The sequence below is a fragment of the Dasypus novemcinctus genome, chromosome 6, assembly GCF_030445035.2.
Source record: "Dasypus novemcinctus isolate mDasNov1 chromosome 6, mDasNov1.1.hap2, whole genome shotgun sequence".
NCBI classification, from domain to species: domain Eukaryota; kingdom Metazoa; phylum Chordata; class Mammalia; order Cingulata; family Dasypodidae; genus Dasypus; species Dasypus novemcinctus.
Genome location: NC_080678.1, coordinates 93,415,520 through 93,435,311, shown reverse-complemented (window position 1 = coordinate 93,435,311; position 19,792 = coordinate 93,415,520). Strand labels below are relative to the sequence as shown.

Sequence of the window (19,792 nt, the reverse complement as noted above, 5' to 3'; positions counted from 1 at the left end):
ACACTTACTTGTACTAACAGCTTAAGAATTTTAAAGAACTTTTGTTTTATTCTCTCACATCAGCCAATTGTGTGCTCTGAATCATTTGCCAGAGATTCCCAAATTCTTTAACTCTCCCAAGAAAGTCTAATTCCCTTCTCATTCACACTCTTGGTTGGGTCCTCAGGCTGGCAGGATGAACAAAATCCATGGCAGGTCCAGTCACCAGAGGAGTGATTTACACTAGCCAGACTCTCACAAGACTGAGCTCTATGGTACAGCAGAAACCAGCCAACCCCCTGGACAATTTAAGACCTGGAGTGAATTTGAGGCATGCCATCTTGCTGGCCATGTGACAGAGATTCTGGGCAGAGGAAGGTTTCTTGCACATTTTAAGTTATCTTTTGTTTAATATTACTGCATGCCAAGTACTGGGAGATGGAAAAGACACAGTGCTTGTCTTCAGGCGCCCACAGACCTGAGAAATCTATCACTAGAGGAATTCACCAGGCTGGGGTCATGTTGGCTGAGGAGAAGTGGAACTGTAAATGTTTACATTTGCTCAGAAAGGACAACAGCTTGGAGTGAAACCTTGGGGACAGGCAGAGACTCCGGAAAATTCAGCAAGCCTGGCCCAGAAGTAGGCAGCCAGAGCCTGTCAGCCCTTAGGGGCGACCAGTGACAGGATCGGCGGAGGACATGTGGGCTGAAACCCACACCTGTCAGCCAATGAAAGCAGCTGTGGGCAGTGGCGAGCCTCTCCTACAGGAGGGACCCCACCCCACCTCACCCCCACCCCCACTCGCCGGCTGGTGTTTTGGCGAGAGCGTTTAACGGCTTGCCGCCTGCCAGGCACAGCGCTGAACGCTTCAAATTACGAAAATTACGAAATTGCATTTAAACCTCCCAGCGACCTAGGAAGCACCCTGTCCCCAAGACACGACTGACAAGCCTGAGGCTTAGAGCGACGAAGTCCGGGGGTCTGCTGAGGGCACGGGAGGGAGACGGGCCCGGCCGCGGGCAGGCTCTGCCCACAACCCAGCAGGGGCCGCGCTGCCCCGAGACCCCTCGCCTTCTCCCGCACGAGGGTCTCGGAGGACAGGGCCTGGCTCGCAGCTCAACGGGGACGGGGGCAGGGGAAGCAGGGGCTTCTTGGTCTCCCCACCCCCTCACTAAAATCACACAACAGATCTCCAAGCAATCCTCCAGGACCTCTGCCAGCACTCCCCGCCGAGCGGAGCGGGAAAGAGGCGGCGCGCCTCGCCCGGCCCTCGCCGCCTGGGCAGGGCTCCCTCCCCGGGCCCCGCCGCGCGGCCACCAGCCCGTGGGGTCCCGGGGTCCTCCGGGGCCACCGGCCCTGAGTTCAGAGCCCACGCAGACCCCCCCTTCCCCGGGGCAGGGCCTCCACGGCACGCTGGGGGCCTAGCCGGCCAGAGCCGCTTTCCCCACCGCTCAGGGCGACCTCCTGGGCCGGCGCAGCGCACCCCCCGGCCCCTCGGCCGCAGGCGCGGGCTCACGGCCCGCCTCTGGCCGTCCAGCCCCTGCACCTCGTCTACTGAGGAGACAACAAGGCGTAAACCCACACGCACATATTTTTCAGCAGACGATGTACTAACGAAAACCAGGTGCCACTTGCCGAGCCTCCTTGCCAGGCACTGGGTGTGGCGCGGGGCGGGGCCCGGAGAAGGGGCGGGGCCCGGCGAGGGGGCGGGGCCCGGCGAGGGGGCGGGGCGCCGGCGGCCTCGTTTCCTCGCGCGCGCCGGAAGTGGCTTTGAGAGGCGCGGCGGCTTGCCCCGGGAAGGGGCGGCTGAGGCGGTGGCGGCCCCAGCGAGCGGGGTTTTGCCCGCCCGGGTGTGTGTGCGGCCCAGGAAGAGGAGGGCGCTGTGGCCGCCGCGCACCAGAGCCCTCGAAGGCGGTGAGTACGCGGCCGCCCGGTCTCCCCTCCGCGACTCACGCCTTTCGGGCCGGGGTTCCCGGGTCCCTGTCGCGGTCGGGTTGCCTCGCGGACAAGCCCTCCGGCATCTGCTCTGGTTTCAGGGAATGTCGCGGGTTTTCGGAGCGGCTGGGGTTTTCTTCTGAGAACCTGTGCTGCCGTTGGTTTGCATGTCAGGGTTGTTGTTGTTTTTTAATCGCCGTGTTAAAATTTTATGTATCATTGTTATTATTGTAAATCACTTCACCACTTTCTCCGCTTTTCTCAGGGGTTGAACTTTTTAGTCAGCTGTGCTCTCTTTATTGCGTGCAGACGGTCTTTTCTGGTAGCTTCCACTCGCTCTGCTTCTGACAGCTCCAGGTCGGACGCCTCTGCCGGAATTAGAGGGGCCGGGAGGCGACGGGAGGCGGGAGCCGCTTGCGCTTCCAGAGAATGTGTCTGGAAAATTGTGCTGTTCTGAGCAGGTTGCTAGGGAGTCATTGGTGAAGCGCGGTGGAGATCCCTTGATTTGTGGTGGTGGTGTTGGCAGAAGGCAGTCTGATTATAAATCCCAGTCCCTTGACTTGTAAAGCTGGGAGGTCGCTTCTGGTCTGCTCTTTCCATCTCTAGGCGGTGTTTTGACATTTAATCGTCATTGAGCGCTCTCAGGGGCTGGGCCTTCCTTTCTGGTGGCACTGATGTCTTTTAACTGTTAAAATAGCACTTTAGAATTTGGAAGTGAGAAATGAGGTGTGGAATGACTGTTCCTGTTCAATTTGTGCTATAATTCTGGTAAGGTTTGTTTTAAATTGCCCCATAAAGGATGTTGGGTTTCCAGAATTTATGGCTCAGAGAGTTTTTGACAGTGAGCGAGCAGTGTTAGTTTCAAGCGGTTTGGAAATTACTTTTTTTTTTCATTCTTTAACTTTTTTGTTGAAGTATGAAATACACATAGTGAAGTCATCCAGTGCATAAATCTTAAATATAAAGCTCAGTGAATTTTTTTACATATGTATTAGCTTGTATTACCACCACTTAGATTATATTACACCTCTAGAACATTCCTATCATCCCAGTCATCCAGGAGGTTCCCTCCACTCTTCCCAGCTGCTAATACCCCCTCCCCCACCTATCAACATTCTGACTTCTGTCGACTATTGTATTAGTTTTGCCATTTTGAGCTTCATATTAATGGACTTATATAGTACGTTCAGCACATTACCCATGAGATTAATCATATTTCATGTATCAGTTCACTCTTTTTATTACTGTATAATATTCCATTGTATGATATATGATTACGCTTTTTTTGGTGGACATTGTGTTTCCACATTTTGATCATATGAATTTTAGATCTTAAGAACATCATGAACATTACTGTACATTGCTTGGTGAACATCTGTATGTATTTCTGACAGTCACGGAATTGCTAGGTCATTGAGTAAGCCAAAAATTACATTTTAACCAACATAGGTGTTCCTTTTTTTTTTTTTTTTATGTAACAAAATGTGTTATTTATCGGGTACAGCATTAAAGGTTGGTAAAGCATACTTTAATGAGTTCAAGACTTAAGTGATTTATTACTGTATGATTATTTCCCCCTGGAGCATATCTTTGACAGTCTTCTACCAGACTACCTCGTTACTTGTTTTACTATCTAAATTGATTGAGCTGGTGGTGATCTGACCCTAAAGTTTGTTGTGTAATACTTAGCTAAGAACTGCTTTACTCAAGTTAGTGGTTGTTTGGGGGAGACCAAACACCAAAAGGATATGACAAAAAAAAAAAGTGAATTGAAGAATATTATGGGATCTCAGATGAAAGAACTTACATTATTGTCATGGTCACAAGAAACAGAAAAACTGAATTCTATGATTAGTCAGAAATATGAATTTACTGTAGGAGTACAGCAATTTTCACATGTACTGAGATTCTGGTACATTGATAATGTTAACAGATAACAAAAAAAATCACTAAATAATTCTAGGAAATCAATAGCATGGAAGAGAAGCCCTAAACTGAAAACTACAAGAACTAGACCCTTTGAACAATAGTTACTGTAAGAAACAAGAACACCTGAAAATATTTGTATCCTCATATTTGGAAGGTCATCATGCCTATTAAAAACATACAGTTTTTGACCATTAAACTGTGTTTATGAAGTTAAAAAATAAAAACTCCATCAAAGGATTGGATAGCAGAATGTATATGACTAAAGACCAAGTAAGTAATCTGAAAGAAAGAGCCCAGGGGATTCTCCTAAAACAGCATGAAAGCATAAAGAGAATTTACAGAAGAATGCCATGATGTGGAAAATAGAGCCAGGAGAACCAATGTACATTTAATAGGAGTTCCAGAGGTTGGGACATAAGCAATGACCACAGAGATAATAAAGATATGGAGGATAGGCATACCCAGGCAGAGACTTTGACAGACTTTTGGCAACTTGAGCCAGACAGAAAGATCTATCCATTAGGGAATAAAGTACTAGCAAATAGAGATCAACCCTCCCCCTCTGTGTTTCTTCATCTGTGCAGTGGGGATGATCAGGAAGTATGCCTTTAAAGCCAGTTATGCAAAGATGTGGCCCAGATCAAAGGATTCTTGTGCTCATAGTTCTTGTTCCCTGTCTTTGTACTCCCCACTCCTCCCCCAACTCACAGTAGATGCACATTTCCCATTCCTACCTCACAGTAGGATGGAAACAATTAAAATACTGTATCAGGAGGAAAAAGGGAGGGGGAAAAAAACAAGATTTCGCCAGAATTACATGAGTTTACGAATAGAGTAGACATGCAAGAGTCTTTAAAATTTTTTGAAGAAAACACATCTAAATACATTCTCATGAAATTTATGTACTGCATGGATAAATATACAATCACAAAGGCTTCCAACAAGAGACTCTTGATTACCTATAAAGGCATGGAAATCAGACTTTTAGTCTGTAACATGGAATATTAGATGACAGTGGAGCAAAAGGTGTTGAGGAAATGTATTTTGAACTCAGAATCTTATCCCTAACCAAATTGCCATTCACTAAGGGACAAAATAAAGCCATTTCTCCCTATACCCCAGGATGTACTATATCAAAATTTAAAATTAGGTCAAGAAAACTAGATGTAAAATTCAAGACATAGTGGTGATGATCAAAGAAAACCGTAAAACTTTCTTCTCAACTCTAAATTGTTGATAACTGTAGCGGAGAAATTTAATGTATTAAGGATTCATAAACCTGAATAGACATAATTTAAAAATCTGTAGCAATCTGGAAAAAGATTTAATGTGATTTTAAAGTTGATGGGGAAGGTGGGAAAGAAGTAAAGGTATGCTGAAAGGTTACCTTGAACAAAGAAGAAGCTATAGGTACTGAGCAATTACATGTTGAAATGAATAATTTAAGGAAATTTGACCTAGCAGTTCCATGCCTAAGGATTTATCCTTAAGATAAAATAACGTGTGCAAAGTCTTACACATTTGAGGCCATTCATGCCAAGTTGTTTAATAGTAGCAGTAGATTTAGAAGAATATACAAGAACTGAACAGAGAATCTGGGCCTCTGGGATAGAAGGGAGACTTTTCACTGTATGCTGCCCTTATGTTTGACCATTTTATCACACGTTTATTCTGCAAAACTTTTAGAAGTATAAAAAATTTTAAGGGTTTAGAACAGTGGTCCCCAAATCCAAGGGATCACTGCAACCTAAAGGAGATTTTTACAGTGTTGAAAAGAAAAAAAATCAAAAGAGTAATATTTCATGACATGTGAAAATGATTTGAAATCCACATTTCAGTGTCCATTGGAATGAAGCCAAGCTCATTCATTTATATTGTCTATGGCTGCTGTTGTGCTACAAAGGCAGAGTTGATTAGTTATGATATGTTCTGTTTGACTCTTTACCTAAAATGTTTGCTTACCCTGGATTTAGAAAGACCAGAAATCAACCTTATCAGAACGGTATTTTGCTTGTGAGAAAGGTGGCATTTCAAATTCACGAGAAGAACATTGGATTGCTTAATAATGGTAAAAACCATTATTGAGGAAATAACTTGGGTTTCTATTATTTAAAAATTAAACAATACTAGAAAATAAGATATTTTAATAATAGATAGCTTGTTATTTAGGATTACTTCAGGTAGAGAAGCTAAAATCAAGAAGTCACTGGGGAGTGGATGTACCTCAAGTGTTTGAGCACCTGCTTCCCATGTACAAGGTCCTGGGTTCAATCCCCAGTACCGGCTTAAAAAAAAGGAAAAGTCATGTAGGAAAAGACTGTTAGATTTGAGTACATTAACAACAACAAAACTTTGCATAATGGGAAATAATACCTAACACTTGTTGAGTGCTTACTGTTTGTCAGGCTTTACTTGATTAACTGTCACAGTAGCACAGTAACACAGTAGGTTCTATAATTATACTCACTTAACAGATGAGAAAACTGAAGTTTATAGAGATTAAGGAATTTGTAATGAAGAGTTAAGACGTAGTAGAACAGATATTTCAACTTAGGCCATCTCACAAACCTGTGCAGAGACAAACTAGGAAAATATTTGCAGCATGTTAACACCCTTTTATAGGTATTATCTATGAATCTACTTCATTCAAACATTGTATAAATGTTCTGCGGTTTATTTAACCTTTCCCCTATTGATGGATGCTAAGTCGCTTTTATTTTTATTTTGCTATACATATAACACTAATAAACATGTATGTGACTTTATGCAGTTTGTCTTTAGTTAAAGGAATCATAACATCTTGGGAGGAACCTTGACCATTGGGCAAACCATGTTATTTTAGAGATGAAGCCCAGAGATGTTAAGTGTTGTGCCCAAGGTTACATCGCTTTTAAATACCTATGACACTTGACTCTTTGAGTTGTTGTTGTGATGCCACAGACTGCCTTTGGCATTTTTTGTCTTACCTATGAAGATGTCATGAACAGTACTGTCATTGTCTTGTTTACATATGGGTACCATGAACATACTTTTCTCCAGACTCACTTGTCCAAAGGATCCATGGTGTTAACTTGTTCTTGGCATTTAACTTGGGTGCTCAAATCTTTGTTGAATGAATGCTGCCTCCTGGTGATTATTATTTTTATTTCTAAATACTCACAAACCATTTATTCAGTGACCCATTGAAGAATCCATGTGTCATTGTAATAACTCATTAAGTGTTCAAAAAATAAAAAGTTGTATTTCCCTCCTTCCCAAACATTTATACTTCATAATGTTTTTGATAGCTGCTATATTTTCCAAATAGTTTTATGACCTTGCTTTCACAGTCTGTGTAAAAAGTAAACTCAAGTTTTGAAAACTTTAATAAGAAATTATTCTGTACAGACAATTTTAGGTGATTATACAGAATAGACTTTAAAAATCATTACACTCAAATGGATTGTATGTATTTTGCTGAAGGCAGTAGTAAGTAAGTTCCACAAACTTACTGTGGAAGTTTAGCAAACTACAATATAAGTATCCTGAGAATGATGCATAAGATATGTATTAGTAGTTTCGTAAAATTGTAGAATCCAAAAATTGAGCAGAAAACTCCCTAAAGGTTAAATACTTATGTAAGGCATCAGTGTTGGAGAACTATCTTTAACCCTCTGGCATTGTCCCAAAAACTACAAAACAAATAGAAAAGATGTAATAAGAGACCTTCAGCATAATATGGACTCTGCATTGTTGTTTTGTTTGGTTTAATTTTTTAAATCCAAACTTGTAGTAAAAAAATCTTCACACTTGTGTTCTTAATGATCAAACTGGAATTTTCTTACAATTATTTTTTTGACACTATTGTTAAAACTAATTCCGATTTTTTTAACGGTGTCCTTGAGGTCTAATTGACATACAGTAAACTATATCTTTGAAGTATACAATTTGATACATTTTTACATATGCATATACCTGTGAAATCATCATATAATGAACATAATGAACATAACCATCACTCCCCAAACTTTCCTCATGCCCTTCTATAATACTTTCCTTGTGCCATGCTCCATCCCCACCCTCATCTCCATTCCCAGGCAACCACTGACTGATCTGCCTTTTTTTTTTTTTTTTCTCTCCCCTTCCCCCCGCTGCCCAGTTGTCTGCTCTCTCTGTCCATTCGCTGTGTGTTCTTCTGTGTCCACTTGTATTCTTGTCATCGACACCTGGAATCTGTGTCTCGTTTGTTATGTCATCTTGCTGCATCAGCTCTCCGTGTGTGCGGTGCCATTTCCTGGGCAACTGCACTTTTTTTGTGCTGGGCGGCTGTCCTGACAGGGCGCACTCCTTGCGCGTGGGGCTCCCCTATGCAGGGGACACCCCTGCATGGCACTGTACTCCTTGTGCGCATCAGCACCACGCGTGGGCCAGCTCATCACATGAGTCAGGAGGCCCTGGGTTTGAACCTTGGACCTCCCATGTGGTAAGCAGACGCCCTATCCATTGGGCCAAATCCGCTTCCCTAATCTGCTTTCTATCATTAGATTACTTTGCATTTTATAGATTTTTATATAGATGGAATCATGCTTTTTTTCTTTTGATCTAACTTTAGTGTAATTACTGTGATCCATCCATTGTGTAGTATATATCAATAGTTTATTCCTTTTTATTGTTGAAAAGTGTTCCATTGTTATGGCTCTACCACAGTTTATCCATTTCCCGGTTGATGGTCATTTCGATTATTTCTGGTTTTGGGTTGTTACATATAAAAATGCTAAGAACATTTGTTTACAAGGCTTTGTATAAACATATGCTTTGATTTCTCATGGATAAATATCTAGGAGTGGAACGAGTGGATCATATGGTAGATGTTTAACTTGTTAAACTACAAATCATTTAGCATTCCCACCAATAGTATATGCGAGTTCCATTTCCTCCACATTATCACTAACACTTGGTATAATCAGTTCTTTCAATTTTAGCCATTCTGATGTGAACTGTATCTCATTTTTATTTTAATTTATATTTCCCTAATGGATAACAGTGTTGATCATGTTTTTTGTGTGCTTATTTGAGGTGTTTATTCAAATCTTTTGCCCATTTTGTGAGTTATGTTTTGTTGTGTTTTGATATTTCTTTTTATACTCTAGATACAAATCCTATATCAGATGTATGTTTTGCACATATTTCCTCCAAGTCCATGATTTGTTTTTTCATTCTCTTAACAGTGTCTTTCAAAAGAACACAAGTTGTTAATTTTGATGAAGTCCAATTTATCAATTTCCTCTTTTATACATTGTGTTATTGTCATATTTAAGAAATCTTTACCTAACTCAGGGTCACATTTTCTCCTGTATTTTCTTCTAGCAGTTTTATAGTTTCAGATTTTCCATTTAGATCTGTGATCTATTTTCAGTTACATTCTCCTAGATATGAAGTGGTATCTCATTGTGGTTTGATTTGTTTTCCCTGACTGAATGATGTTGAGCATATTTTCATGTGTTTATAGGCCATTTGTTTATCTTCTTTGGAGAACTGTCTTTTCAGATTCTTTGCCCATTGAATCTTTTTATTATTTATTTGTAAGAGTTCTGTATGTAATCTGAACACAAATCCCTTATCAGATATGTGATTTTCAAATATTTACTACCATTTCTTGAATTTTTTCATTTTCTTGATTGTGTTCCTTGCAGCACAAAAGTTTTTAACTTTGATAAAGTCCAATTTTTCTGTTTTTTGTCTTTGGTTGCTTGTGCTTTTGGTGTCATATCTAAGAAACTTATATATGCCAAATCCAAGTGTAGCAGTTCAAGCTTTTTGTGGATCCCAGGAAAGAGCATGTTCTTGGAACTAATCCATTCTTATAGGTATGGGACCCTTTGATTGGATTGCATTGAATTCTTTTGGGGTGCCATTGATTGGATTGCTTCAGTGAAGCGTGACCCAGGGTAGGTCTTGCTCTTTTTGATGGAGTCCTTTATAGATGGAAGACTGAAAACAGGTCCGAGAAGCCCGAGGCCGGAGTCAGAGGAGCACAGAGGCCCCCAAAAGGTTCAGAGAGAGGCCTGAGAACAGGGGAGGGGAGAGATGAGCCATGTGCCTGATCTCCCAAGATGAGCTCAGGGAAAAAGAAAACCTGGAAGGGAAGGCAGAGGCCCTTGCAGAGCCACTATTGTCTACCACATGGCAGGAATCCAGGATTGCCACCAGCCCTCCATCAGCGAAACAGCATCTCTGATGATGCCTTGATTTGAACATTTTCACAGCCTCAGAACTGTAAGCTTTTAATCTAATAAATTCCTATTATAAAAGCCAGCCCATTTCTGGTATATTACATTGGCAGCCTTTAGCAAACTAAGACACCAAGGCAATGAAGATTTATCCGTGTATTTTCTTCTTAGTTTTGAAGTTTTAGCTCTTACATTTAGGTCTTTGATTCATTTTGAGACAATATTTTAATATGGTGTGAATAGAGGTACAACTTCATTCTTTTGCAAATGGGAATCCAGTTTTCCCAGCAGGATTTATTGAAAAGGCTATTCTTTTCCCCATTGAATTACTCTTACACCCTTGTCAAAAATCAATTGACTGTAAATGTGAAGATTTGTTTCTGGACTGTAAATTATTTTCCATTGATCTTTATGTTTGTCCTTATGCCAGTACCTCATTGTTTTGATTACTATTGCATTGTATAAGTTTTCAAATTGGGGAAGTGTGAGCCCTCCAACTTTGTTCTTCTTTTTCAAGATTGTTTTGGCTATTCTGGTTCCCTTAAATTTCTATATGGATTTTAGGATCAATTTCTTCAAAGAAGTCAGCTGGGATTTTGAATATTACTGTATTGAAACTTTAGATCAATTTGAGGAGTATCGTCATCTTAATATTAAGTCTTCCAATTCATGAACATGAGTGTCTTTCCATTTGTTTAGATCTTCAAGTTCTTTCAATAATGTTTTGTAGATTTCAGAGTACAGGTTTTATACTTCTTTTGTTAAAATTATTAAGTATTTTATTCTTTTTGAGACTATTTTAAACAGAATTGTTTTCTTAATTTCACTTTATTTTCACATATGGATCTTGTATCCTAAAACCTTGTTGAACTCATTTATTAGTAATAATAAATATTTCTGGAGTCAGTTTCAATAGTTTGTACTTTTTAGAAATTTGCCCAATTCAGTTATCCTTTAAAAGGATTTAACTAATGAAAATAACCTTGTAATTTATTCATATAGTTAATATTTCTGATGTTATTAACCACTTTGTGTAGATCCATCTTTCCATCTGGTGTCATTTTCCTTCTACCTAAAGGACATGTATTATAGGTCTGATGATAATGACTTCTTTTAGCTTTTGTGTGCCTGAAAAAGTATTTGCCTTTTTTTTTTAAAGAAACTTTTACTGGGTATAGAATTCTAAATTGATAATAATTATTCTTTCAGTTCTTTAAAAACTCTCTTTTCTTGTTACTTTCCTTGTTACAAAAGAGTAATCTGCTGTCATTTTAATCTTTGTTCCTTTATATGTGAGGTGTGCTTTTCCATGGGCCATATTTAAGAGTTTCTCTTTATCACTCGGTTTGAGCTATTTGATTATCATGTACCTTCGTGTCATTTTCTTTATGGCTCCTGTGTTTGGGATTTGCTGAGCTTCATGGATCTATGAGTTTTTTGTTTTCACCACATTTGGAAAATGTGCAGCCTTCTTTCTTTACGTATTTATTCTGTCCTCCTGCTCTTTCTTTGGGGACTCCAGCTACAGTTATATTAGACTACTTGAAGTTGTAACACAGCTTCCAGATGCTCTTTTCGTGTTTTTCATTCTCTTTTCCTCCTATATTTTGCATAGCTTTTATTGCTATGTCATCAATCCATTAATATTTTCTTCTGATATATATAATCTTCTGCTAATCCCATCGGGTATATTTTTTATCTCAGAGAGTGGAACTTTCATCTCCTGAAGTTCAGTTTGTTTCCACTTATGTCATCTGTGTCTCTACTTATTTTTTTTTACAAACATTTCCCCTTCCCCTTCTTTACCCTTACTCCCCTCCACCATAACCTTTACTCTGCTCTCTGCAAATTTGCTGTCTCGTTATCACATATACGTGATATCATACAATTTTTGTCCTATGTATCTTGCTTGTTTCACTGAGCATTAAGTTTTCAAGGTTCTTCCATGTTTCAGCAATGTCTCCTAATTTCATTCTATCCTATGGCCAAATAATATTCCATTGTGTCTGTGTACCACATTTTGTTTTTCCGTTTATTTGTTGATGGACATTTAGGTTATTTCCAGCTTTTGGTTACTGTGACTAATGCTGCTACATACGATGGTGGGCAGGTATCTGTTTGCGAGACCTTATTTTCACTATCTTTGAGTATAAACCTAGGAGTGGGATTGCTGGGCCAAATAGCAATTCTGTATTTAACTTTTTTGAGGAACTACAATATTCCTTTCCACAGTATCCATACCATTTTACATTCCCACAAATAATTGCACTAGAGTTCAAATTTCTCCACCTCCTTTCCAAAACTTATTTTTCTGTTTGTTTAATAATAACCATCATTGTGGGTATGAAGTGGTCTCTCATTGTAGTCTTAATTTACATTTCCCTAATGGCTGGTGGCAATGCACTTTCCATACGATTATTGGCCATTTGTGTATCTTCTTTGGAGAAAGGTCTATTCAAGACCTTTGCCCATTTTAAAAATATGTTGTTTGTCTTTTTGTTGTTAAGTTATAGGAGTTTTTTTATATATTCTGAATATTAAGCCCTTTTCCAATATATGCGGTTTTTTTGTTGTTGTTTTTTAAGATTTATTTATTCCCCCCCTTCCCCTCATTGTTTGAGGTCGCTGTCTGCTCTCTGTATCCACTTGCTGTGTTTTCTCTGTATCTGCTCATCTTCTCTTTAGTAGGCACCAGGAACAAAACCTGGGACCTCCCATGTGGGAGAGAGGCACTCAATCGCTTGAGCTACCTCGGCTCCCAGGTTTGTTGTGTCTCTCATTGTCTTTCCTCTTTGTGTCTCTTTGTTGCAACATCTTGTTGCACCAGCTTGTTGCACCTGCTCATTGCACCAGCTTTCCTTCTCCAGGAGTCACCGGGAACTGAACCCGGGACCTCCAGTGTGGTAGGCCCAATCGTTTGAACCACAGCCACTTCCCCAAAATATGATTTGAAACTATTTTTCTCCTATTCTGTAGATTGTCTTTTCACATTCTTGCTAATTCCTGCCTATGCACAAAAGTTTTAAATTTTGGTGAAATGAAGTTTATCTGTTTCTTTTGTTGCTTATGCTTTTGTTGTCATATTTAAGAATTCATTGCAAAATCCCACATCTTAAAGATTTGCCCCTGTGTTATCTCCTAAGAGTTTTATAGTTTTAGTTCTTACATTTAGGTCCTTGATCCTTTTTTTTTTTTTAATGAAAATTTTTTTAGATATATTCACATATCATACATTCCATCTAAAATATATATTCAGTGGCTTTTGGTGTAATCACAGAGTTGTGCATTCATCCATTTTGAGTTGATTTTTGTGTATGGGCTGAGGTGGGGCTCTAACGTCATTCTTCATTCAGCATGTGGATATCCAGTTTTCCCAACACCATTTGTTGAAGAAACTATTCTTTCCTTAATACATGACCTTAGCACCCTTGTCAAAAATCAGTTGCCCTTAGATGTATGGGTCTGTTTCTAGACATTCAGTGCTGTTTTGCTCATCTATTTGTCTATCTACTTAAGTTTTTGAACTTATGGAGTACAGTTAAAATATCTCTTTTAAAGTCTTTTTCTATGAATTCTAATATCTGCATCAGTTTCAGGTCAGTTTCAATTGATAGGTTTTTCCTCGTTAAAGGTCATATTTTTCTGTTTCTTTGCATGCGTAGTTTGAATGTCAGATATTGTGAATTTACCTCTTTGGGTACTGGATGTTTTTGTATTCCTATAAATATTCTTGAGGTTTGTTGTGTGACATAGTTCAGTTACTTGGGAACAGTTTGATCCTTTCAAGTCTTACTTTTAGAATTTGTTAGGTGGAACCAGAGCTATGTTTAGACTACAGCTAATTATTTCCCACTACTGAGGCAAGACACTTCTGAGTACTTTACCCAGTGCCTCATGAAGTTTGAGATTTTCCAGTCTGGTGGAAGCATTTACTGTTCCTGACTCTGTGTGAATTCTGAGGTCTATGTTCTCTTATTTTGAGGGTGATTCTTTCCTTAGCTTTACTAGTTTCTTTACATACATGCACTGATGTACTCTGCTAAATACCGAAAGGGTGCCCTCTTCGGACTTGAGTTGGCTCTCTGTGTACCTTTCTCCCTTCTGGATACTCTCTTCTTTGAACCCTAGCTGCTTTTGTCTTCTTGAACTGTCAGCTCCCTCCTCAATTCAGCGAGTCTGCTGGGCTCTGCTTAGTCTCCCGGTCTGTACCCTGACCTGGAAATGAAGGCAGTAAACTGAGCAGTCATTTATTTCTTATCTCTTCAGGGATCACTGTCCTTTGTCACCTAATGTCAGCATCTTGAAAACCATTGTTCCCTATGGGGTTTTGTTTTGTTTTGTTTTGTTTTTGTTTTTGTTTCTGTTTTGTTTGTTTTTGGTTGTTTCGGGCAGGAGTGTAAATCCAGTCCCTGTTACTCCATCTTGGCTCTAAGTGGTAGGCTTGGTAATAGTCTGTTCTAGAGAGTTAGAATTCATGGCTTCTAAGATTTTTTCAACTCTGAGATCTTTGCTTTTGTATTACATAGCCATTAACATTTCATTTTCCCATCCCCACAGTCTGTCTTTCTCTCCTCAGAACACTCATTTTTGCTATTTGTGTTCTGGGCTGTGAATAAGCCTTATTTATAAATACAAATTACGTAGAATGATGACAATTATGGTGTATAACAGCAGAAAAATGGATGTTTTCTCTAATATTCTTAACATATTCAGAACTGTTATAATCTTGTCTTCTAGGATGCAGTCAAAGAATTGCCTTCAGGAACTAGGCAAGTAATATTTTTAACAGCCACAGAGCTTTATAGCTAACATTTATATTCCAAAATAATTAATCTTACTTTCATTTCAGTAGAAAAATATGCAACTGTAATATTAAATAGTATGTAAGATATCTCAAAACCTATATCTTGCTTAAGAGGGGCAGAAAGAGCTTAGCTTTAATGCTACTACTTAACTGATATATCCTTATTTATGTCTTTTACTTTCTGAGCCTCATTTCCCTAAATACAAAATGAGGACAGTATCAGCTCTATTCTGAAAGGATGTCATGGTAAAGTGCTTTGTAAACCAGATTTTTTCAAGATTTTTGAACCACAGCCCATATAGGAATATGTTTTCTATGGCGATCTCATACATATACACATAAAGTTGCAATACAAAACTTACTCTGCCATAGTGATATTTTCTGTTCTATTTCAATGAAAAAATAAAATGTTGATTATGATCCATTAGTGGGTCATATCTCACAGTTTAAAATACATTAAAATACATTGTCTATTAAAAAAACTATAAAGTACCATCTTAATAAAATGTAGTGGATTTGCACATCATACTCTTAGTTCTGTTATCCAGTTTCACTTCAAAACAGTTTAGGTATAATAATGATTCAGTGTGTATACCCATATTAATAATTTATACAAGATTGCATCCCCATTTTTTTCAGTTTTAGCCTTTCTTTTCCCTAATAAGTGGGCTAGTAATAACTTTATAAATAATAAAAGAGCTCCCTCTCTTAGTTTTATCTTTAAAGTAATACAATTCAAGTTGTGTCTTATGTTAAAGCTTATAGTTTTGAGGTATAATAAATTCCTGAAACTAATATTAGATTTGCATCCTTATTTTTTAATTAGATAGTATTCCTTGAAACTGAATTTGTCCCTGTTTTTTTCCTACATCACTTAAAAATAAAACAAAATTTACAATCAATGAGAGAGTCACAGTAAAATACTCCCTTGTCGTAAATTAAAATGTTCAAGACTCTTGGGTATCATTTGGTTTAATAAAATAATAAATGGCTAAGGCTAGTAAAGTTCATTATTTATGTCCTAGTAGCCACAGAAAGTTTGAATCCACCAGATATTTCATACAAATGTATGACACAAGAAAATTTACCCTGGAGCATTTTCCACAGGAGGCATAGAGACTTTCCTAGTCACTGGGAAATTATCTAGGACTGATATTCTCTAATAATCTTCCATAGGTTCTGCTGTACTGTAGAAACTGTCTCTACTAAAAGCCTGTAGTATCATATATCCTTCTTGACAAACATTTGTTAGAATGAAGTTCTCTCTCCAACAGAATCCTCCCAGACTTCCTTAATCCTTAGTTTAGAATCCTTAGGCATAAGAGCTCCCATAACTGTGAGAAAGATAACATGTAACTTTTCTAATTTATAAACAATTTTCGAATTTTTTTCCTCTGCAAATAAGCATGATTAAAATATTCATGTTTTTTCTCTATATAGACTCTAAACCTTTCCAGACTTTCAGGAAATCTGTTGCTTTGGAAAGAACTGTGTGATCTAATACTCAAATAATCTAATGAAGGGCTTTGGATGTAAAAAATTTTCTTAATGTGTTTTCCAGATGTCTGTGACCTTTTGAAATGTTTTTTACCCCCACTTAACTTTAAGACCTCTTCAGTTGGGAGAGTAAACCACAGAAATTAATGAAGTAGAACATTGATTCAAATAAATTGGAAGAAACTCTGTCTCGCCAGTAAGCCGTTATTAATACAACAAAAGCAGTTTATAGAAACTCAATTACTAGTCATATGCTGCAGTTGGGAGATGGCATGTTAATTAAAATATGTTAATGAAGAATTATAAGTGATTTAATTTTCAGATAATTAGAGAACAGTGGAATCTAGGGAACATAAACTATGCTGAACAATCATTTTAATTTTTTTTCACTTTGGGAAGTTATGGATTTGTAGACATGCTGGTTAAAAGTATTTCACTTAACACTTTAGTGTTTTGTGAGATATTTTTCTTAATGTTTCTTAGTGCTTTCTTTTAGTATTTATTGAATATTCTAAGTTATATAGCAATTATGTAGCCACATTTACTGAATCTGCAAAAAAAATTCTGATTGATTCCCATCTGTTTCTTTCAGAAAAGTCCCACCCTTATAATGGATTTTATCTGATTCTATAAATCAGATTCCTTTCTTCTGGATATCATTACAATACAGGAAATATGCATAATTTTTTATTTCTGCAAGTAGTTATCACTGCTGAAGAAAGAAAATTTTTAAGGTGCAGCAGAATTACTTTTGGTGCCTTTTATGGAAATCCTGACTTTGTTTTTAATGTTTAATAACCTTTTGCTAAAGGTATGAACGGGCAAAGAACTTACCTCATTAGGCAAATGCACATTAATAAGAATGCCTAGAAGAGGATTGATTCTTCAGACCCGGACCCAGTGGCTGCTGTTGGGGCTTGCTTTACTCTGTAGTTTGGTATTATTTATGTACCTTCTGGAATGTGCCCCCCAGACAGATGGAAATGCATCACTTCCAGGTATCATTGGGGAGAGTTATGGTAAGGAGTATTATCAAGCCCTCCTACAAGAGCAAGAAGAACATTATCAAACAAGGGCCATCAGTCTGAAACGCCAAATTGCCCAACTAAAACAAGAATTACAAGAAATGAGCGAGAAGATGAGATCATTGCAAGAGAAAAAGAATATAGGGGCTAATGGCATAGGCTTTCAAGGCAACAAAGAACAAGCACCTAGTGATCTTTTAGAATTTCTTCATTCCCAAATTGACAAAGCTGAAGTTAGCATAGGAGCCAAACTACCAAGTGAGTATGGGGTCATTCCCTTTGAAAGTTTTACTTTAATGAAGGTATTCCAATTGGAAATGGGTCTCACTCGCCATCCTGAGGAAAAACCAGTTAGAAAAGACAAGCGAGATGAATTGGTAGAAGTCATTGAAGCTGGCTTAGAGGTCATTAATAATCCTGATGAAGATGATGAACAGGAAGATGAGGATGGTCCCCTTGGAGAGAAACTGATATTTAATGAAAATGACTTCATAGAAGGTAACGTGAAAAGTGTTTTGGTTTATAATTATGTTATTATGACAAAATGCTAATATTGTATGCTGGTAATATAAGTCAGTCATTATCCAGAGTTTTAAAACATTTAAGTTTTTACCCACTTCTTTCTATCAAGAATTTGAAATGACTTATTTAGAAAAAGTTACAATGAGATTCATAATCAGTAGGGAATATGGACCAGGGAAACATAATAAATCTGAGGATATTACTATGAATATAGAGGAATACTACTGAGGTTGACGCTCAGCTGGAGCAATATTCTTCTGGCTCTTGTGGGTTATCTATATATTTACATTCCTCTCATTTTGTCTTGCAATTCTTTTTATACATTTGTAAAGATATAAAATAAGACTCAAAATTTGGAAAACATTTGATAAAGTAAAGAAAAAAACTATTTTGGTAGATTTGTGGTATTTCCATTTTTGGAGGACAGAGAGGCAGAAGCTCATGTCAGAACATCAGGGAGGCATGTATAGTTTTGAAAAGCATTTTTGATATTTGGAAAGTTAGGGAAATAGCTCTTTTCTTAATACAAGCTACAGAAAGGGCATGCAATTTTTCTTTATCAAGAGGGGGCATGAATCAGAGATTGAAGAACACTGCTATAAATTTCAGGCATTTGTTGATTGATAGAAACGGAATAATTAGAGATCCCTACCCTTGTCCACCCTAACACCCCTGGCTAGGTATTTCATAGCAGACTTAAAATCTTCCCTAAAAGTTGTCTTTGCCTAATTTCATAAACAATATACCACATGTAGTTTTTGTTTTGTTTTGTTTTTTACCCCAAGTCAGCATGAATATCGCTTTCTGTATTATGATAACATCAAGCCTTTGGAGGCCATTGCGGGGAGGAGCGGAGTGCATTGTGCTTTTCTGTGGCATTTCAGCTTGCTTCTCCCTGTGCCCTCTTTTTTTTCTGCTATCACTTCCTACAGTATTTGATGGGTCGTTTCTCTTGAAATGCTTCTGAATTTTCTGTGGGGTCAGCGTTTTTGTCTTTCTCTTTGTATTTTCAGGTTATGGCAGTATTGAAAGCTGCAAAGAAAATAAGTTAGGGAAATAACTTAATGTGTAAAATGTCATCACATCAGCTCTACCTAAAAAGAAAAGAAGCTATGCCAGTTTTATATTCTGCAGCTTCTGCTTATCTTATAATTTTCCTTGGATTCTCTTAGTTACAGGAACATATTCTGTCCCTCATTTTTCCTCCACTTGCCCATTCCTTTCCCCAAAATAACTAGTAATGATGATTGAGTAATTCCTATTCATCTTCCAGGCTTTAGCTCAGATGCCGCTTCTTCCCAGAAGTCATCTCTAGCCCTGCAAGTTTGAGAAAGCAGTGCTTCCTGTGCACCCTTGTATCCCTCTCCCCTTTTCTTCCCCTCTCATAGCTTGTATGATTGTGTGGAATTGCCCATTTACTGGTTTGTAATTGCTACTAGACTGTAAGCCTCAGGAGGGTCTGGACCAAGTGTATCTTGGTCACCATTTTACTCTCAGATATTGATTAAGTAGCTCACAAGTCTATGGGTCTAACCTTTTCTCACCTGCATGTCACATTTAAAAATCAGATAGCCCAATTAGACTTCTGTACTTTTCTCCCAAAGGCATCTCAAATTAGTCTTTCTTTACTAAATTTTTTCTTTGTCGATTTCACTCTATTCAGTGTATGTATATCACACACTACATTGTTATTTTTTGTTTATTTTTCTGTCCCTCTCACTAGACTGACCCTTCTTCAAGACCAGGGCCATCTAGCCTTCTTTATAACACTGACAAGAAAGTACTCAATTCATTTTTGTTGAACTAAACTGAGTAGTATACATGTCAACTCTTGGGTCCAGAATTTAATATTGCTAGAAGTAATTTTTTTTTACGTTTGTAATATAACTGT

General features: G+C 38.3%; 1 protein-coding gene across 4 annotated transcripts in view; it reads left to right on the top strand.

The window, feature by feature from the left end:
• The first annotated feature begins 1,684 nt into the window (after positions 1–1,684).
• CSGALNACT2 (chondroitin sulfate N-acetylgalactosaminyltransferase 2) overlaps positions 1,685–19,792 on the top strand; it is a 50,930-nt gene continuing 32,822 nt past the window's right edge. Inside the window, exons 1-3 of one of the 4 annotated variants that reach the window (XM_058299217.1) lie at positions 1,732–1,894; positions 14,791–14,822; positions 16,947–17,877. In XM_058299217.1, the coding sequence (XP_058155200.1) occupies positions 17,217–17,877 (661 nt within the window). In that variant the 5' untranslated portion in view covers positions 1,732–1,894; positions 14,791–14,822; positions 16,947–17,216. Of the gene's footprint in view, positions 1,895–14,790; positions 14,823–16,946; positions 17,878–19,792 lie in introns of all 4 variants that reach the window. The other 3 variants (XM_058299219.1, XM_004452091.4, XM_023586994.2) reach the window with 3 other exon arrangements.